General features: G+C 34.1%; 5 protein-coding genes and 1 non-coding gene across 10 annotated transcripts; 4 read left to right on the forward strand and 2 right to left on the reverse strand.

The window, feature by feature from the left end:
• Window positions 1–1,488: 1,488 nt before the first annotated feature.
• Rab27 (RAS oncogene family member Rab27) lies at window positions 1,489–6,497 on the reverse strand. Its single transcript, XM_011647124.2, has 5 exons — window positions 5,964–6,497; window positions 5,652–5,722; window positions 5,095–5,209; window positions 4,074–4,186; window positions 1,489–3,975 (listed from the first exon to the last, which is right to left on the reverse strand). The coding sequence occupies exons 1-5, from the start codon at window positions 6,105–6,107 to the stop codon at window positions 3,792–3,794; spliced, it is 627 nt and encodes a 208-aa protein (XP_011645426.1). The 5' UTR covers window positions 6,108–6,497; the 3' UTR covers window positions 1,489–3,791.
• Window positions 6,498–6,612: 115 nt separating this feature from the next.
• Window positions 6,613–14,917, forward strand: LOC105432351 (migration and invasion enhancer 1). Of its 3 annotated transcripts, none has more exons than XM_089078406.1 (5): window positions 6,613–6,780; window positions 6,870–6,968; window positions 7,344–7,441; window positions 7,509–7,690; window positions 14,196–14,917. In XM_089078406.1, exons 2-4 carry the CDS (start codon window positions 6,940–6,942, stop codon window positions 7,667–7,669), a joined length of 288 nt encoding a protein of 95 aa, XP_088934532.1. In that variant the 5' UTR covers window positions 6,613–6,780; window positions 6,870–6,939; the 3' UTR covers window positions 7,670–7,690; window positions 14,196–14,917. The 3 variants fall into 3 exon arrangements, with proteins under 3 accessions (XP_088934532.1, XP_088934538.1, XP_011645427.1); XM_089078412.1 differs by lacking the exon at window positions 14,196–14,917 and adding an exon at window positions 13,478–13,732; XM_011647125.3 differs by lacking the exon at window positions 14,196–14,917 and having other exon boundaries at window positions 6,615–6,780; window positions 7,509–7,718.
• On the reverse strand, window positions 7,659–12,503 carry mal (molybdenum cofactor sulfurase). 2 transcript variants are annotated; one of them, XM_011647123.2, is made up of 8 exons: window positions 12,406–12,503; window positions 11,513–11,727; window positions 10,530–10,686; window positions 9,795–10,451; window positions 8,747–9,729; window positions 8,466–8,660; window positions 8,150–8,367; window positions 7,659–8,075 (listed from the first exon to the last, which is right to left on the reverse strand). In XM_011647123.2, the coding sequence occupies exons 2-8, from the start codon at window positions 11,604–11,606 to the stop codon at window positions 7,890–7,892; spliced, it is 2,490 nt and encodes an 829-aa protein (XP_011645425.2). In that variant the 5' UTR covers window positions 11,607–11,727; window positions 12,406–12,503; the 3' UTR covers window positions 7,659–7,889. The 2 variants fall into 2 exon arrangements, with proteins under 2 accessions (XP_011645425.2, XP_011645423.2); XM_011647121.3 differs by lacking the exon at window positions 12,406–12,503 and having other exon boundaries at window positions 11,513–12,266.
• On the forward strand, window positions 12,657–12,738 carry TRNAS-GCU (transfer RNA serine (anticodon GCU)). Its single transcript has one exon. It is a non-coding gene; the product is annotated as a tRNA-Ser (tRNA).
• Window positions 14,918–15,079: 162 nt separating the features above from the next.
• On the forward strand, window positions 15,080–16,797 carry LOC105432348 (uncharacterized). Its single transcript, XM_011647120.2, has 2 exons — window positions 15,080–15,214; window positions 15,620–16,797. Exons 1-2 carry the CDS (start codon window positions 15,203–15,205, stop codon window positions 16,481–16,483), a joined length of 876 nt encoding a protein of 291 aa, XP_011645422.2. The 5' UTR covers window positions 15,080–15,202; the 3' UTR covers window positions 16,484–16,797.
• Window positions 16,798–17,718: 921 nt separating this feature from the next.
• LOC105432347 (DNA-directed primase/polymerase protein) lies at window positions 17,719–19,846 on the forward strand. 2 transcript variants are annotated; one of them, XM_011647119.3, is made up of 3 exons: window positions 17,719–18,299; window positions 18,629–19,406; window positions 19,524–19,846. In XM_011647119.3, the coding sequence occupies exons 1-3, from the start codon at window positions 17,982–17,984 to the stop codon at window positions 19,583–19,585; spliced, it is 1,158 nt and encodes a 385-aa protein (XP_011645421.2). In that variant the 5' UTR covers window positions 17,719–17,981; the 3' UTR covers window positions 19,586–19,846. The 2 variants fall into 2 exon arrangements, with proteins under 2 accessions (XP_011645421.2, XP_011645420.2); XM_011647118.3 differs by having other exon boundaries at window positions 17,725–18,299; window positions 18,629–19,413.
• Window positions 19,847–20,288: the final 442 nt, after the last annotated feature.

A 20,288-nucleotide genomic window follows, 5' to 3' on the forward strand; every position in this document is an offset into this window, starting at 1 on the left:
TTTAAAATTTGAATGTAAACTCGTTAATAAACAATCTCTCTCTCTCTCTCTCTCTCTCTCTCTCGTTATACAGAAATCTTTCATAAACTTTTCTTTTATTACGAATACGTTGCATATATGGATTTTCTATTGAAAGCAAAGCGCGAAGTTAGAAAATCAGTCGATTATATAACTGTTTTAACACGTGTAAAGCTATGTACCTAATTATACAGATTAAACTTATCACATGAACAACTCAATTTAGCAACTTCGGGATGGTTTCTTAAGTACATAATACGGTATTGTGGCGCTCCAACTTCCGCCTGTGCTCTCTTCTAGCTCTATAAATTATATGCAAGTTTCCTAAGTTAGCATTCTAATAATTTCTCTTACACTGGTAGCTTGGTGTATCTTGAAAATTCCTGGTACATAGTAAAGAATAGTAATAACATGTACATGTTATGAAAGATAAACATTAACCGAGCTAATAAAATATATAAAATAACGAGCTTAATATCAATCATTTTTTTATTCAACCAATATTTGTGTACATGATGCTCTGATAACATCTTTTTTTATTCAACAATTATATGAAAACTTTTCATACATTAATAAATACTCGTCAACGCATGCTTTCAACGCATTCATCTTAATCCTAATAAATTTTGTATCGTCTAAAATAGTATTTTTAACGAATGGGATGTAATTGTATATATTTGCAACTCGCAGTTAATTTAATGTTTTATATCATTTAAAAATACATTTAACATTTAATGTAATGTAACATTGATATCACTAATTTATCACTCTGTATCTTTTTTAAAAATTTGTTATTTAATATGATTGTTAATATGATTGTTATAATCCCTGATATAACTGTCCACAATTTTCCCTTTCGTTATCTATATTACTGAATTTTCTATGTTCAACAAAATCATCAAACAGATAAGATTATAAAAATTAATAGATTTTTGGTCAAAAAATCAATTATATTAATTAAGGAATACAATTTTTGGCAATTTTTTTAACTTTTCGTAAGTTAAAGATTTTCTTTACAAATTAATATTTTCCTGAGAGTTTAGGTAACATTTAGTTTAGGTAACATTTCTGAGGAGAGTTCTATAACTCAAATTGACTCTGATTGAAATGAAAAAGTTATTAGTAATTTTCGTATAACGAAAACGCGGAGTTGCTAACTTTCCTAAACAACAACAACTCATACGTGTAAGTAGTAGACTAATAAGCGAGCAATGAAACAAGTTTATCGGCAAACTTTAATCTCTTTCAGTGTACTCTGTAACTCCTCGTCTCATTGATGAAACGTTGAAGTTTCATCGCCGGCTACAAGAGATATTTTCCGAAGAGCTTCTATTCCTCAAACAGAATATACTTTGCGTTCATTTTGACCTCTATCTCTCGATGAATAATGTCAATGAACTCGCAGGATCTAAATTCTCACGATGAATATTGATCAGCATCTCAATCATCTTTCAATGTAGTACTAACAAATATCTTGCCATAACTTTTATTAATAACATATTAAAAAATATATCTTGTAAGACAATAAATTGTTTCAGAATACCCTAAACACTTATGTCACTACTTCGGTAATAATTTAATCGCTTATTCAGTGTTAGATGATTATCCCATGCAAAAATCGAGCAGCTTTAATTGTATAATTATAATAATAGTGTCCCTTATTAATAAAATAAAAATACTTTTATTTATGTACCGTGCATAATTCTGTTCTCAATTTGGTATTAATATATCCCAAGATAGCGAGATGAGTGGAAACTCCTTGTAAACTGCACGGTTAAGATTGATTACACTCTCTCCACACTAGCACACATAATTCTATAAGCTTACCTGCTTATTTACGCTCTCAGCAGCTCATCTCATGAAGTAAAGCAACTCAGAGCGTTAAGTTACAATTAACGACATAATGAAAATGCAAAATTTTTGATGATAATATCTATGAAATATAGAGAGCTCCAACAAATATCGAATACTCTTTTAGGTTCTATAAAAAATTTGATTTTGATATCTTTCACACTTGGAAGAATATTGGAAGAATATTTATGGAAAATTGTGGAAGATCATTTACTAGCTTTGCATTTTCAACATAAGAGATTTATAATCTTAAATTTCTTATCAGCATTCTTAAGCCAAAATCTGTTTGGACTTAAATGAGAGGCATGATTTTATTATTTATTTGTGCTATTAAGACTTAATTTGTCAAAAAAATTATCTTTCATTTTTATTTCTCAAAAAATTATATATTCTTGTACTAGTAAACATTACTCGTAATTTTATAATTATACTTTCTGAATTCATCTCATGTTTACGATTAGTTTATGCATGATATAATGTATATATATATATATATATATATATATATATATATATATATATATGAATGTTTATATATTGTTTATATATAAGAAATATATAATATATACTTATTATAAACACTTATAATTATTAAATATTCTGTTATAATTTTCTGTTATAATTTTCTTTTTAGTAGCATTTATTTCATAATTGAGGCATTAATGATTAATCACAACACAATGACTCTTTTATAATTTTTTTTTTTTATATAAATATCACAAGAGATTAGTTTGTCGGTATGCGCGCGTTATATGATATCTCAATTACGCACAATATATTAATCGTTTATGATTAAATATATGTCAACTATGATTGGTTATATAACATCATCAAAAATATGTTACACATAGTCAAAAGTGATTTGTTTTAACTTCCAAAATTTTTGTTGCGACATCAATCGCATATCACACTTTTCGCAAGTAAGAAAAGATTGACTTATTGAACACCTTGTGCGTATAATAATAGTGATAGAAAAGGTTAGCAGTTTATCGCAGGATAAAAGACACTTTTAAGTGACGTTTAAATTTGATGAACGTCGTCACTCGAGAATAATCAACGTTGGAAGACGATAGCGATATAAAAAAATTTTTTATATAAGGCAGGATAATTGTTAAAAATGAAATAATAGAGTTGTCCGTAGAAGACAAGATATTCAACGTTATTGTATAAATATAATCGAGAGTTCATTGGCAGGTCCATTGAAGTAATATTTATACTCGATAATAAGCAACGGTGGAAGACATTTAATATGTGCAGAATAATAAGAAATCTTATAATGTCAATATATTTCTCCCGTAAAACGCGAGATAATCGTTTCGTAGAAATGTATTTATCAATAAGCTTATTAACATGTTCGTTGCATCTATTATTAAGATATGTACAGATTTCAGAGTTTAAATAAGCTTTCTAAAATATCAAATCTAAAACTTAACATTAAGTAAATCTATAAAATATATTGCAATCGAGACAATCTGAATATTATTAAAAAGCTGGTAAATAAATTCACAAAATGAAAAAAATGGCAGATCCAGTAGATAAATAATTCAGTATATATTTCATATTATATATAAACATTCTTCATAATGAGATTCGTATAATATTGAAATATTCACGATTATGTGAATTAAATAAATTAAGTACTTAAATAAACATTTAATATTTTTATCCGCAAAAATTTTTCTTCAGTTTTTTCTCGATTCCATTAATTTAAATTTTTTATCACAAGTAAAATAAATGGAAAACACGAAAATAATAGAATTATCTTTCAATATTCTGATTTTGCAACGAACATGCTTTTTGAAAAAGTTTATGACGAGATTTATATTTGCTTTGCAAATCGAAAGCACTAGTTTTGTAATACGCTTTTTCCTTTGATTTCGACAGACATAATGTAGTTTGAATAACTACATGTACCGACACTGTCAGCAATAGCAGGAACTCCTCGGTGGCGGAGTATCGCGCTCATGACATCTTAAACCTTTTTGATGTGGTAGCGGTGATTTGTCCACCGTAGCTTCCATTCTGCGCATTACGCGGTCCAGTAAAATTTCTACCGCGCGCTCGACATTTTGCCCGGTTGCAGCACTCGTCTCCAGGTAAACCAAGCTAAAAAAAAAAAAAAAAGAGTAGAAAGTAATGGAGAGAAGCTCAAAAAATACTTTTTTAATGTTACACATGTTTTAATTAGTACTGACTTGACTTACCCGTGTCTTTCGGCAAGATCTCGCGCTTTATGTTCACTGACAACGCGTTTATCTTCAAGATCGGATTTATTGCCACAGAGAATTATGTCTGGATCATCACAATACGCGTGTGTCTATATGTATATATACATAAAAATATGATACATTAATTGAATAAACATAGAAAATCGTCTGGGAAAATTATATTAGATCACAAAAAAATTTTTTATGCAAAACATTTACTATTAAATTTTATAATCAAAGAATATGTTTTAGATAAAAATGAATTTGTTATGGTCAACACACAAGATTTGTATTTCTTGTATTTACTAACATTTTCAATTTAGTATTAACTTTTATTAAATGTTTATTAAATGTTTATTAAATATTTTTTTTTTATTAGATCGAACGATAACTTGAGGGGAAAAAATACTTTACATATATATATATATATATATATTTATTATTATAATTAACAAGCAATAGTATCAGCTAATATTAAGTAAAAACATCACGAAAGAATTTCCATGCATTTAATTTAAAAAATTAAAAATAGATTCGTGCAAAATAATATAGGAACTATATCACATTCTTCACGAAGATTTTTAAATATATTATGTAATTGTATCTGTGATTATTTTATTTACTCTCAATTTATTTTATTTTATTTACTACTTACAACAATCTATATAATCTTATACTCTTGCATTTCCAAATTTCTACGTTTCTGCAATATGTCAAATAAAAAATAGATGCAAGATTGTATTACTTAATTTTTTCAGTTATATTAAATTACGGTAATTCTTTGAGGAATTTTAACAGTTCTTGTGCAATTATCGCATTCTGCAATATCATAAATATCGTATTATTTAAATGAATTGTATATTAATAATCCATAAGAATCCATAAGAACCCATTAAATCTACATGCTTCATCTTTCATGCAGAATTTAAATTACTCAAAAAATCATTCAATAGGACACGTGCGCAATTCCTCCAACGCGTGACATTTAATTAAATAATGCTAAAAAATTGATGAATACCCTAAGCTGCTCCAGCCAGTTTCTAACTTCAAGAAACGATGATTCATTGGTGAGGTCAAAAATTAGTAGGAAACCCATGGAATCCCGGTAAAAGGCTGTGGTTAGACTTCTGAACCTGGATATTAATAATGTTAAACTACTTGTGTAGAATGTTAGATTGGAAGTCTTAAGCCTTTGTTTGCGCATGCAAGATGCAATATCATACATATTGATTAGAATACCTATATGCCTTGTAACAATATGTACATTTACGTTCAAATTTTTTGGATATTTGCAACAGTCTGTACTATGTAATTTGGCATATACAAAGTTTCACAATTAAGTAAGTATAGTTAAATTATTAGATATTACAATGTAGAATATAATTACAAAATGGTATCTTGCGCGTCTTATTTTTATATTGCTTCCATCACAAATAATGTAATGCAAATACCTATGTTATACACGCACTTGCTAGAATCAAATGCCAATTCGTCAAGGAGTGCAAAAAATATATGCTATAGTACATTGATCCTGCCAAAAACCTTGCACTTGTGAAATATCTTTGATATATTTACCTTTCCTGACCAGCTGTATCCCAAAGTTGCAAGTGCACTCGCTGACTCCTTCCATTTGCTGTTTGATATATCTGTAATAACAAATGATTCTTATTTCTTATACACAGCTCTTCTATTACTAGTCATTAATAAACCCTGATACATAAACAAGATTAATCCTCATCTAATATGTCTTACTTTGTTTGTGTGAGCTCATTAATCATTCAACGCACTACTTTCACACCTCGCCTTCAAATATGCTCTTTCAGAAGTTCTTTCAGAAGTAAGTCTCAATCATAATGTTATCACTCAAGTCATTCCTCGTTAGCTTACCACTCGTTTCTCCTTGAAATCTATCCCAACGGTGGATATAAATCGAGAGTTAAAGGTGCCATCGGTATACTGGTAGAGAAAGCTCGTCTTGCCGACGCCGGAGTTCCCGAGCGCCAGGAACTTCACCAGGTAGTCGTAATTCATTCTGTCGAGAAAGCCTTGGCGAGGTCAAGGATCTCGGCGGATGTTTCCAAAAGCTTCGATCCCAGGAAGTGTTGTGACGAGCTGAACAGCCGCGAGATCCCGTCCCTCCCTTTCTTCTCCTCGTCGTCGACGTCAATCGTGCGAACGCGTGCGACAATCAACGTGGACACCTGTTGCCTACGTGTGTTCCACTTTCGAAAAGGTCCGCGCCCCCCGTTGACGTGACACAGCACACCGCCAAGCAGCCGCGGGCCGGTCGGTCGTCGTCCGAGAATCGCGTGCGTCTTCACGAATCTAACGCGCGTGCCAGATCGACAGATTATGACAGATAAACCGCGCGACGGCTAACGCACGGATCCGCGACGCGGAAAGAAATGGCGCCGACGCAGGGCTGCCACAGCCGCCCCGACGAAAGCTCGAGGAAAACAATTGCCGGGATGATACGTTCAATAACAGCTGGAATGATTGACAAGTCGGCCATGAGTGCTCCTTTTTTCTTTTTTTTTTTTTTTTTGTAATATAAAACATGTACGACGCAACATCGAGTAACAAAAATACTTTGTTTATTTTGCGCGTAGAAGCTACGCTTGCATTTTATTTCCGACGACAATGCATGGCGTGTGTCAGAACAAAAACAACAGGAATGGCCTTCTGCCGACGTTAAAATGCAACGGTATTGTTTTTATTATAGACCGTTTTGTATGCAGAATAAGATTAGGTTAGGTTAGGTTATATTACGCTCTAACTAAGAATTGCTTTTAGTAAACGAACTGACTGAGGGCAAACTACAGCGATCGCCTATGATTTAAAGTATGATAAAATAATAGGAGAAATGGATGTGAAAATTGATGTTGAGTATTGGTAAGTATATGAAGATTATTCATTAACGTAGACTTTATCGAGTTATAATTAGCATGAAGTTAAATTGTTTTTAAGTACAATTTTTAAAATTATCTGTTTAACCAGGATATATACTACCTCATATGGAATTTTTCTTCATAATCTTTATAGAAAATATAAATTAATATAATATTAAAATTCCAGAAAATAAAGTGCATCTTATGAAAGGAAATTTATGTCTGTCTAATAACTTTAATCTCGATTTAATTTATTCTTTATCTCTTCCTAATTTTTAAGATTAAAAGACAAGTAAAATGTAAATTAAGTCGAGATTAAAGTTAATCCATATTGGTATAGAAATAGATAGAACAGTAATAAATTGCTATAATTTTTTAGTGGTTCGTGTGGGCACAAGAAGCAATTTCTTCAGTTGGCAGAGGAGATAAAAAAAAACGTTCCCAATGCCACTGTCGCTGGTACTGCAGGAAGACAAGGTAAATTGTTAACATAGCACATGAATATGCATGAACAACTGGAAGTCTCACATCTATTATTCTTTAGCCTCTTTCGAAGTGCAGGTCAATGATGAGCTGGTATACTCGAAACTTCAAACGCTCATGTTTCCCGACTTTGCTGCAATAGCAGATGTGATCAAAGATGTATCTGCAGGTAAACCAGTGAGAAAAGTTGACCAGCAACAGGCTGACTGTGTAATATTGTAAACACATTTTATTATATATCAGGTACAGAATAAAATTCATTTTATTAATATTTATTACAGAAATAAAAAATTATTATATATATAAAATTTTCACATACTTAATAATATATAGTACTAAGTAAAACTCTTAAACATATGAGATTCTTCTATAACTCGTGATAAGTTTTATGCATGAAAATTAGCTAATTATTTATTTAGAGAAGATTCAAGAATCTTCTCATTCAAGAATAATAGATATGATCACCAATCTTAAGTATACCTTGCGAATCTTCCAATCTAGTTAAATAGATCCCAAATTTTAACTTTCCATGAAACTCTTCCGCTAATGTTCGTAATGGTTCGATAGTTTTGTTCCCAGTTGTTTGATCAATGCATATCATTTGACATCTTGTGCAAGGACCATTTACCTACGACATTAAATGCATTATAGCAACGTACTTCATTCAGATCAGCACTTCAATCAATAGAAAAATGTCTTTACTTTAAAATTATTATTTCCTATGCGAACATATTTCCATTGCATTTCATCAAAAGCTTTACAATTTCCTATAATAATATTTCCTCTGAATCGATGCACAGCCGTGTCTTTCTTGAACTCCGAATCATCAAATACCTTATCGATAAGCCATGATACGCTTCCTTCATTTATTGCCAAATACTGCGCTTGACTAGAAAATGATAATTCCGCTTTATTTGTTCCTACAAGAGAAAAATAATGATGAATTTTCCAATAAGTAAATAATTTTCAAATTTATAATATAACGATATAATATAACGCTTTCACATTTTTATCGTACCTTTCTTCTGTCTGCTATGACTTTGCCGAATTAATCTAAGATTTGGTTTGCCCAATGCCAAACTAAGCCACTCGGAAACCTCTGATCCACAATCAATACCTTGTACTCTACTCTCACATACTCTGCTTTGACATATAGGATGTTCCATTGACTGTTGATAAATATTTTCTAAAGGTATCTCGATTGTTGGCATTCCTAAATTAATTCAACATTTATATTTGAATAAATTATATTAAGCTGTATTGTAGAATGCAAAATTTTTAAAACTCAAACGTTCTTACCTGGATATGTTAGTTCCATTATCTTTTGCTCTTTAAAAATAACAGGCTTAAGCAAACATAGATTTATATGATGCTTTTGCGTCAAACAAGTTCCGGCAGATGTCATTATCATCCATTCTCTGTCATATTCTAAACCTTTCGAATTTAAATTCCACGAGTCTACAATTTCATATGCTCCACACGATTTGATAGGATATATAAATAACCTTTGCAAAGTGCATTTGTTTATGTGCGTAATTATTTTGCTAGATTTTATAGAATTTATAACATGATCGAAGCTTTCACTTTTATTATAGAAATCGTTCCGTAAATTATTGTTTATAATATTTTTCTTACTATTTATAATATGCGGAATAGGATAATCCAAAATGTTGGAATTGTAAAAGCGTTTATGGCTTTTATGAATATCCATTTTCCGATCCTCCCACCATTGCGGAAGTTTTCTAATACATGGTTTATCCACGAAACATTTGATAATCATAAGCAAGACCGTCTGAACATCTTTAATCGTAGACATATATCCAAATGAAATTCTTACTGCTCCGGTCGGTTTTCCATTTAATAAATCTGTGGTGCCACCACACGTGTAACCCGCCTCGTAGTTTTGAAGAATTTCTTTGGTCGAAAGGAATAAGTGTCTCTGACACGCACCGGGATTACAAAAACAGCCTGTCCTAAGATGTATCTTAAATAACGCTGCCATATTTACTACCTCCATGTATCCTACATATTCACCATTCGATCGAATGAGATTAAATGTGACAATGCCACCTTGCGAGACGCGATCCTCGTAATCGGAATCCGAATAGAGCTTTACAACCGGTTTACCATTGCAGTGATGTAATGTCAATAAAGAGTAATGCAGAGCTTTGGCGAGAGAAAAAACGTGCTTCGATATTTGGTCCATAGTCAGCTTCGAAAGTATCTCGAAGCCATATTTTAACGACGCGATGGATAGAAACGGTATGGTTCCATCCTCGAATCTGCGAATCAGAATAATTCATAAAACAATCCATTTATTTTAGAGCCAAATGCGATTTCCGCTTACCTTTGGTGCAATACCTGACGTTTTCTGTGAAACCTTTTGGTACTGAGAGCGACGTCCACAGTACCACCGCCGTAATAAACTTTCTCTAGAACATCCGAGCTGACGTTCTTAACCAGCAGGGCACCGATACCGGTGGGATAGCCAAACATTTTATAAAAAGACAGACACACGAAGTCTGGTTTGAATACAGATAGATCCAAATTATTCGTTGATACGAAGCTGGCCGCATCGAGCAGAACGTACCACCTGGTTGACGGTTTATTTGCGAAAGTAGACAGTGCTCCAGCATGCGCGTCTGCTATCCATTCTAGGGGATACTTGAATCCAGAAAAATTGCATTGCGCGGAATACACGAAGAGAGAATTGTCGCTTTGTCTCTCGTCGGGCTCGCGCCGGGTCGAATGCTGATCGAAAATCTGAAACGCCTGATTGTGGTCTAGGCAAATGACCTCGGCACCTCTGACAGCGACGACATCCCGCATCCCGAGGACCGACGTGTGATTATCTTGCGTGTAAACAAAACTCCCAGTTGCCGTCTCGCTATTTCCGTCCGATCTAAAACGGAATCCTTCCGCGATTATCTTTAGGCTCGCGGTGGCGCCCGAGGTGAAGATAACGCTGTATTCGTCGGGATTCGTGTTGAAGTGGCTTAGAATTCTGAGAAACGGTGATTCAAATTAACTACAAATTCGTTATCGGGCACGCGCCCATCTATCTGCAGTTGCGATCTCTCACCGGTATCTCATACGTTCGATAATGTCCTGTGTCGACGAACTCCCGATACCAATGGAATGCGGATTAGCGTAGAGAGAGCTTTGTAGATCGGCACTGACATTTTTGATCTGCGCATCCGAATATAGAGTTGCGCCTGCATGATCCACATAGCACTCGCCTGAAAAAAAAGAACAGATAGAAATCAACTTGCATTAAATTAAATTGAATTAATATTAAAATAAATACTAAATGCGACATTTTTTACTATGAAATAACTCCTGTTATCAATCCTAGTGGTGAGTCAATATTTCAGATTTTTTATTTTCATTAAATAAACATGTTTAATAAAATTTTAAAAATGCAAAATATTAGCAAAATTTATATCACATTTGCATATTCGAAACCTCTCAAAGTTGTCGAAAAATTTTTTTATTAAGCTTCCTTTAGCCAATCAATTTTCGATCTTTCGCTAACAAAAACATCAGAGCGCCTATTATTTTCGTATTAATTAATCATTGAAAATGCAAAATCAAAAATTTTACGAGAGAAAATAGATGATAAAGTTATATTCTTTAATTAATTTCAAATAGATCTTATTTTAATATCATTTAAATTTCGAGTCACCAAAATATTTATCGCTAAAAATTGAAAAGAATATGATAAATTATTATTTTCCTCAATGTTTCTGCAAAAATATCGCTGATTGCAAGAACGTCCGGCAACTTTGAGGCACCCTGTATAATAATAGAGGCTTATTACATAAATAGCTACAAAGCGATGTCATCACGCATCCGTGTCCTTGTCACGTCACTATCGCAGAATTGAACAGAACTGTCACATGAATAACTTCTATTGTAAAAAAAAAACAAAAGCTTCGAGAAATCATTAATGGAAAGCTGGATATATAGAATTTATTAATGAAATGCCAGAACGATATCTAAAACAATGGAAACGCGAGCTGACGAAACACTGAATTAGGTCTTATGAAACGGAGTTCGCCTTACCTTCAAGCCTGGCGAATTCGCTCTCGAGCCATCGCGCAGTGGCCTCGTCGTAAACCGGCATGAACTCTATCGTGGTCTCCACCATGTCGATCATTTCCTGTACACCAGATCTTGGAATTCCGTGACCATGCACCAATCTCCACAAGCCCACTATCGGTGGCACGCCGAAGAGATATGCGAACGATTGCCCAATCGAGTTTCAACTGCAGTCGCAACTAAAACGTTCAAGGATCAACGGCATGAAAGTTCGGGTGGAAGGAACCAACGACACCACGACGATTGCGTGCAGCCAAGCATATCGATCTCGCTCGTAACAGATAATTAACGTGGATTATAAGGGTATCCGCGCGGGATAAGACGGATGTCATTATCGAACAGCAAAACCCGGGACGAGTCTCTCCACGCGATATCTGTCGTGGATATAAAAATACAAAAGAATTTCTTATACTTCTTATACGTGTCTATCTATTGGCGCCCGTTCTCCCGTTCTCGTGTAAATTACTGGGGAAGTAAATAAAAGATAGAGATTTATCATAAGATTGCGACATGAGAAGTGACGTCTGCATTTCATCACGCGTTGATACGTAATTATTTACGTATTACAAGCATCTCCGCCGTATGATGCTTCTTATATCATCAAATTACGTCAAATTTGGAACGTTAACAAATATATGATTGGTTGCATAGAAAAGAATAGTTCACTAATAGTTCAATATTTAACATTTGATATTATTTAACATTTGATAAATAATATTGTATTTTATAAACATAAATATTTTTAATTGTACAATTTCTCGCTTCTAAAAGATTCGTGTGTTATAATTTGTACGTATGACATTTGCAGATATTAACATCGGCACTGTTAAATTGAGTTAGTAAAAAAACAAATTGACTTTTTCAATAGTTCTTTTATATGTCGCCAGTCGTTAGTTACTAATTATTCGGAACTGCTTCTAAAATACGCACGCGCTACACCGTACACTCGTAGACTAATGCTGGTATACGTTTTTACATTGAATAATAGTCTTTTTTTTTTTTCTTACGTCAAGTCTTATACAATTTATAAAAGTTGCAAAGTAATGGTTTTGCAAGAAGATAAGATACTATCATTTATCATATACATTTTGAACTTCACTTTGTACATGACGAGGTGGCCGAGTGGTTAAGGCGTTGGACTGCTAATCCAATGTGCTCTGCACGCGTGGGTTCGAATCCCATCCTCGTCGAATTTTTTTTTATTTTTTTTATAGATAGATTTTTATAAAAAACAAATTTGATATTTACAACAAATTTAAAATGTTTATTACATAAATATCTGTTTATTATATAAATAGATATTTAAATTAATTTATATTTAAAATAATCAACAAATTAGATTTTATACGAAAGTAAAGGAAATGGATTATTTTGCAGAAGAGCTATATGAAAGATTAAAAATAACGATTGCACATTTTAAATCAAATTTATATTAATCGATTCACAGCCTCGCGTTCGAGATAATTTCGTAAATTAATCCTGTAAAAAAAACATTTTGTCAGCGATAATTTGTTTACGATTCGCTTCAAGATAACATTGTTAACTTGCTAAGTGGAAATTTTGTGAACTCTATCGAACATCGAAGTTTGTAAAACGTCGATGTACATATATAGTAGTAAGAATCGCTTTATACTTTTCATACTTTTATATTTTTATAAAAATTGAAGAATTGTCAATGTTACGTTGCTGAAAATAAAAAATTTGTGGGGTGATATTGGGTCACGGACAGAAAGACGGACATATGTAACCTCCGCGTGAAGCGTACTTTTACAAAGGAAAAAATTCGACAACTTATGTGAAGGGGTACGCCTGTCCGTGACCTAGCACCATCAGCTAAAGCACAGTGGTGACCAACTTTGCGATAAAGGGCCTCACCGATGTCTTCCGAAGTATTGCATAAATCTCATACATTTTTTACTCTCATTACAGACGATTTGGCTAAATCTTTAAGGATCTCAATATACTACATTATAATTTTATAAAGAGAAATCCCAGAAAAGCAGCTTTCGATCAAACATTACACGGTTATATACATGGTTATATTACATGGTTATTTCATAAATGTCGAAACTGACAACAAAATTGAAACTCTTGACGTTTGAAGTACTGCAATTCAATGTTCAAATTGTGCAAGCGATTATAAAGCGTAACAACTTGCAGAGATAATAAAGTGTTATTCCTCAATGTGACAGTTTACTCGTGTTCCCGGTATCATATTAAAAATCCATTAAGTGTAATTTATAAGTGGAACGTCGAGAGGAACGAATATCATGATCATTCATTTTCTCTCGTATCTCTTATCGTCCCATTTATCATTTATTGGATTTAATCTGTTCCCTGATATAATCACGCTGATATTACTGTTTGCGTATATTTACGAAGAAGAGAGATTAGGCTTTCTTACAAATTTATATAAAATTTTCCATTTGTTTAATTCGTTTCCAGCTTAAGATTAAGCGCATTAATCATTTTCATTGAGATATAAAGATCGACCTTAAGATTGAGGCGAGGCAAAGAGCAAATTTACAAACGCCAGTCTCATTTTGTCTCATTTTAATTTATGATGGAAGCAATCGTTGTTTTTTTCCAAAATATATACATGAGATAATATTCGAGGTAAAATTTCAATTTAAATTTAATCTTCAAGGCTACATGTGCGATCACGCCTATTACGTATCTAATAACATAACGAGAGCACCTAAAATGTGTTACGTATTTCCACTGCTACACATATGACGCGTATTCCAGTACGGGAATTTGGAGAAAGTGCGTCCTTGGCAAGTCCTACAATATCATGGTGAGTTTATATAAATGTATCATATTACGTAAGAGGAGATATGCAAAGTGATACGTAAGAACTGCACCATCTAATTTCCTTTTTATCGAATGACATAGATTAATCTCAATTACATCTCATTGCATATTTGCAGGTAAACGAAATATCAGAGTAAAATATAAATAAAATGATTTCCCCAATTTAATATTTATTTAAAAAAAAAAATTAAAAATCAATTCATATAATTTACAAGAGACATTATGCAATCTATATTTTGTACAAAAAAATTGCTGATTACAAATAAGATTTAATTACACGAGTATTTATATCTCTTACCGCAAAAGAGATTTCAAATTCCATTTCCAGGATTACAATTGGATATTTATTCAGAGAAATGATATGTGAAGAAACGCGAGTATCAGGACAATGAAATCGAAAGTAAGCCTCGACATTTTATCGATGCGTTTATCTCTTATTTGAAAATATTATATATATCTGTCGGATATGTTGCCCGATTGTCACCGACAGTCAAGAATAATTATTGTCCATAAGTGTTGCTGCTCCTGACTTTTCTAATAAATCATATAGTATCAGATCTGCGATCTGTATTTCTTGGGGAGCCACACCCGTAATTCGTTTCCCCCTCGAGCGAGTATCCTACCTCTCCTTTACGCCTCCTTTCGTATACTCCTTTCTTGATGATTTCCCACAAAGAAGTCCCATACGTTTCCCACTCCCATCGACCATGCCCAATCACCTCGAACAAGGTATGCCCAAAATTCGATTGAACCCCCTACAGCCTCATTCGCGTATAAATAGTGGTCGACAGCTACCATTTCGGCAGAAACCCAGTAGTTGTTCCACTTCAGACGAGCAAAATGGCATTCAAGGTAAGAACGTCAGCATCGTCGGGAAATTATTTTGGTGTTTTGCACTGATTAATGCAACGTGCACGGGATGTAAATTTCAAAATATTAAGAATGACAAAATTTCCTATAAAAGACATAGAAAGAAGAGTGAAAATATCGAAGTATTTATTTGTATGTTTTGCTTTTTTGTATATATTTATATTCATTACATCTTAATGAAGTACAGTAAAGCGTGAAATAGATAAATGGATCACAGATAAGTAAATTCTGATAATTTTATTATTATACAATCGAGTATCATTCCTTTAAAAGTTAAATCTATGAAAGCAGAACAAGTGTATTTTTCTTAAATTTATTCATCTACATATTATGTTAATTGCAATCGATATATTATATTATCGATGATCAGCACTCATTTCTTTGCAGTTTATATTGCTCGCAGCGTTCGTCGCGGTGGCGAGCGCCGGCGGTCCGGCGGCCTACGACATCGGCACGGTGTCCGCCGATCACAACAGCATCGGCTACAGCCAGGAGTCCACGCAAAAGGGCTACGCCGGCCAGAATGTAGTCTCGACGTACAGCCGCGCCGAGGACTCCGCGCACTCGTCGGTACGCGTGAGCAACAGCCGCGTGAGCAACGACGCTCTGTTGGAGCACCACGCCATCGGCTACGGGTACGCCGCGCCGGCCTTGGCCAAGCCCGTGATCGCCGCTCAACCCGTGATCGCCAAAACCGCTTATGCCGCGCCGGCCTTGGCGACCTATGCCGCTCACCCTGCCCCGTTGCTCGCCAAGACTTACGCCGCCCCTTACTCCGCGCCCGCTTACGGATACGCCGCCGCGCCCGCTTACGGGTACGCCGCCGCCGCAGCCGCGCCGCTCCTGGCGAAGACGACGTATGCTGCACCCGCTGCCTACGGTTACGCGGCACCTGCCGCCTACGGCTACGCCAGCCCGCTCCTGGCCAAGACCTACGCCGCCCCGGCTCCGTTGATCGCCAAGCCCGCGTACACGACTTACGCCGCGCCGGCAACACCCTTGATCGCCAAGGCCGCTTACCCGGCTCCGCTCGTGACTAAGGCCGCCTATGCCGCCGCGCCGATCGCCGCCGCCCCAGTTTTGGCCAAGACCACGATCGCCGCACCGATCGCCGCCGCGCCGGCTCTTTACACCGCCCATGCCGCCGCCCCGGTGATCGCCAAGACTTATGCCGCCCCTTACTCGTACGAGACCGCCGCACCCGTGGTGCACGCCGCCTTCACCGGCTTCGGCACTAGCTATTCCTGGTAAAACGATTCCGATAACTGCAGATCTCTCGCGATCGGCGAGAGTTCCTCAACAGTATCGTAACCTTTCTTCTGGTAACACACGCAAGATTTTGTATTACGTAGATGTGTATATAATATTTATAATATGTAATGTTTTTATATTTATACCTCATTGTATACACGTGTATTCTACTCTATCCACGAAACCCTCAGCAGGAACACACATGGAAAACATGTTTTTTTTAAATTACCACACACATTTACAAATTATGATAGCAAACGAAAATTTTTACTGTATTAGATATGAATGAAATAAACTTGTTAATACGACAAGAATGCTTTTACTTTTTAATTAGCACATAATTTCTCTGCTAAATAAGTAGGTCGTTTAAAAACTGAATGTGATTAGTCGACTCTATATTCTTGTCTTTTCCTTTCTTTATTCACGTATGAATATCATTAATTTGGGATGCATAAAGAGTCGCGTGCGTGTACGCGAATACAAAAGACTAGAATACAACGATTAGCATCCTGTAAAAGAGAATGTCGCCCAATTCTAGATGAAATTCGTAAAAATTTGCATACAATGGATGATCGAAAAATACATCGATCATTCGACACATCGTTGCGCGAATTCACTTAAATAATCGACAACAAGCGGACTTTCACATATGACCGGTTTTCACATAAACAGACGAGATGATGAAATGATCGCATGATCGCATGATCTAGTTTCTTGAAACAAAATTCGATTCAACCTAGGCTAAAATGTTCCGAGCGGTTTATTAGTCTTGCTGAACCGACCGATGTTAATTATTAATATATCAAATAAATCGGCAGAACATAAATACATAAGAGCTGAAACTAATTCAAGTCTTTCTCATGTTCTTATAAATCTTAATCATGTTTCTCCTCTACATAATTAATCCTCTGGAATTCACATTAGGTCGTATTGATCCAAAAATTTTCAACTCTATTTTGAAACATATTGTTGAAATTTTTTATTTTTGCAATAGAAAAAATATCGTTTATGATTTAGAATGTGTTAATTTTGTTGATCGATTCTACTAAAACGCAAAACTGTTTGAAATATCAATGAACAAATCAATATGATGAGCCAAAGGCATATTCAATTTTTTAAATTTATATACAGAATGTTCCGCCACTACCACGTTACTTCTTTTCTGTATTTCAATTTGGCGCTTTAGACGCGCGCATAACTTTAAGACTTGTTCATGCTTGCACTTCTTAGCATTTTCTGAAATGAGATAAACATATATTCGAGTATTAAATAAAGAAAGACCGAAATCATCCGAGTGCACAGAGTGCAGGCGGCACGACAAATCTATCGTCCACGTGTCTCATGAGTTGTCACGAAATTAGCGGGAAATGCCAATCAGCTGTTCCGAATGATAGGTTTACATCGTGGGAGACAACCTCGTTGAAACTGAAATCGCAATAAAACGACGTAGCGATGGTGCAAATTGTTCGTTGACAATCGATCGAACCAGTCATCGTTGATGGATCCAATCAGTACGAAAAGATTTTATGGCGGCAGAGTACAGAAGAAGAAATCGTCCAAGTCCAATGTTTGTTGGGTGAAAACGTATCGCGTCATGCCCGCGCACATACTCGGCCCGACGCAATACTGGCAGGAATTTCATAAACAGGCCGATGCACTGGCCACCGCTGCTGAACGCAGCACCAAAACCGACACGCTCTGTACATTTGTGTATCAGCGACCCAGCGACGGCAGTCGCAGATTCGTCGTCGCACACCCGGAGGTTTACTGGTGGTATTACAAAGCCAAGCCGCAAGAAGAGAGATGCTCGTACGAGGTGAATACCGTCTGCTTTGCATTTATGAAAACTGAAGTCTTGGCCTATTTTTTTGACTATAAGAATATCGAAAACTTTTTCTTCTCTTTTATCACATTCTTAATACTTCATTTCAGTTTTATTCATTGATTGCAAATATGTAATGAATACTTATTAATTAATAATGTTTAATTAATTAATGTAATTACGTCACAATTTCATAATATATGACAGTATGTTTGGATATATACAAATTTTTTAGTTCAAATTTGAAATTATGTCTTCACGTCAATCACGTTTTAAAATATGAAAAAAATCATATTTATAACGGAATTGTAAATTAAGCACAGGTAATACCGAAGGATTCACCATGTTGGTTATATCTGGACTTGGAATATCCGATCGAACTAAATCCTCTTTGCAATGGTCCACGCATGACTAAGATGCTAATAGACATCATACGAGCATATTTACTCCATCACTATCATTTGTTATGTGATAGAAATAATTTTTTAATATTGGATTCTACATCCAGCAAAAAATTCAGTAGGCACGTAATTTTTATCCTCAAGGATATAGCCTTTAGAGATAATTCACATGTTGGAAAGTTCATTAAAACTATATACAATGATATCTTGCTTTACTTGAAATCGGACATGTCGCATGGAATTTTAAGTCATTTTAACAAAGCAGATATCGAGGAAATGCTCGTGAAAACCGAGCATGATGAAAAATTGTTTATTGACAATGGTGTCTATACAAAGAATAGACATTTTAGATTATATCTGTCTACCAAGTGGGGAAAACAGTCATATCTAACAGTTTCTGAAGATTGCACACATAACGCAGTGAACAAACGCAGAGAAAAAGAACTAGGAATCTTCCTAGACTCCTTGATATCGTACTTTCCAAACAAGCAGAATTTAATTCTGCTAGAGTTTTTTAATCGGAGCGATGTAAAAACTCAACGTTACATAAACGTGCCAAAGAAATCCATTCACGAAAATGATAACCAGACGTCACCATATCCCGAAATAGACAGATACATTAGCCGTCTCGTTGATCCTGGCAAGATACGCATCGTTAAGTACTCTGAAAAAGCTAATACACTGAAATACGAAATTTTAGGTAACAGGTAATATAACTATAACTATTATCAGTTGCATTAAATTTTATTTTTTTCTATACACTCGTCTCCCTATATAAGAAATAGCGCATAGTATTAATTTTCACATTATTTTACAGATACTGTGAAAATATTGGCAGGTATCATAAAAGCAATAATGTATATTGGATCGTGGATCTAAATACAAAAAAGATCTATCAAAAATGTCATGATACTGACTGCTCGGGTTTTGTATCAACAGCAAAGAGTTTACCAGAAGAAATTCTTTTTAAATTAGATATCGAAGGTGATATTTTCATGTCTCATATAATAACAGATGAAGATATTGCAGAGGAAATTTAAGTTTATTAAATATGTTTTAATAAGCGCACAAATATAATTTATATAAAACTGTGTATAAAAATGCCTTAAATTATTTCTCAATAAATTTATTTTTAGTATATTTTTCTTCAGTAATAATGCCCTTTGATAAACTATACACTGAGAAATAATAAAAAATGATATGTAATATTTTATATTAATTAGAAATAGAGATAACATTACTATTTATTATTATTAACATCATATCATATTAAAATGTTTATTACATAATATTCTAATGAAAATTAATACACTTTTTCTATTACATAATTTGAAAAGTTGTGCAATATTATTTTATGTAATATATTTATATATATTTACATTATTCGTATATACATGTTCATTATACATATAATACAATATACTTAAGATATATTTGTATAATATCCTGTATTTTGAATAATTAAATAAAAAAATATAAATTTGATTTTGTATATCTTTGCCTAGAATTTTTAAAAATTGTTAATATTTCTTGAAATAGACTTAATATAATATAGCAATCAAAATTTTTTATTTTTATCATT

Source organism: Pogonomyrmex barbatus, unplaced genomic scaffold (assembly GCF_055798465.1).
Source record: "Pogonomyrmex barbatus isolate J1 unplaced genomic scaffold, ASM5579846v1 scaffold1, whole genome shotgun sequence".
NCBI lineage: Eukaryota > Metazoa > Arthropoda > Insecta > Hymenoptera > Formicidae > Pogonomyrmex > Pogonomyrmex barbatus.

Excerpts from the sequence above, each read along its gene's own strand:
- mal (XM_011647123.2), bottom strand. The coding sequence starts at position 11,606 with ATGATCGACATGGTGGAGACCACGATAGAGTTCATGCCGGTTTACGAC. Across the intron at positions 10,687-11,512 it reads CGAATTCGCCAGGCTTGAAG|GCGAGTGCTATGTGGATCAT; the intron begins GTAAGGCGAACT and ends CTTTTTTTTCAG. Across the intron at positions 8,368-8,465 it reads TCATAGCAGACAGAAGAAAG|GAACAAATAAAGCGGAATTA; the intron begins GTACGATAAAAA and ends TTTCTCTTGTAG.
- Rab27 (XM_011647124.2), bottom strand. The coding sequence starts at position 6,107 with ATGAATTACGACTACCTGGTGAAGTTCCTGGCGCTCGGGAACTCCGGC. Across the intron at positions 4,187-5,094 it reads ACTGGCTGGAGCAGCTTAGG|ACACACGCGTATTGTGATGA; the intron begins GTATTCATCAAT and ends ATATACATATAG. Across the intron at positions 3,976-4,073 it reads GATCTTGCCGAAAGACACGG|CTTGGTTTACCTGGAGACGA; the intron begins GTAAGTCAAGTC and ends TTTTTTTTTTAG.
- LOC105432347 (XM_011647118.3), top strand. The coding sequence starts at position 17,982 with ATGGATCCAATCAGTACGAAAAGATTTTATGGCGGCAGAGTACAGAAG. Across the intron at positions 18,300-18,628 it reads AAGAGAGATGCTCGTACGAG|GTAATACCGAAGGATTCACC; the intron begins GTGAATACCGTC and ends AATTAAGCACAG. Across the intron at positions 19,414-19,523 it reads TACGAAATTTTAGGTAACAG|ATACTGTGAAAATATTGGCA; the intron begins GTAATATAACTA and ends ATTATTTTACAG.
- LOC105432351 (XM_089078406.1), top strand. The coding sequence starts at position 6,940 with ATGGATGTGAAAATTGATGTTGAGTATTG. Across the intron at positions 6,969-7,343 it reads AAAATTGATGTTGAGTATTG|TGGTTCGTGTGGGCACAAGA; the intron begins GTAAGTATATGA and ends ATAATTTTTTAG. Across the intron at positions 7,442-7,508 it reads TGGTACTGCAGGAAGACAAG|CCTCTTTCGAAGTGCAGGTC; the intron begins GTAAATTGTTAA and ends ATTATTCTTTAG.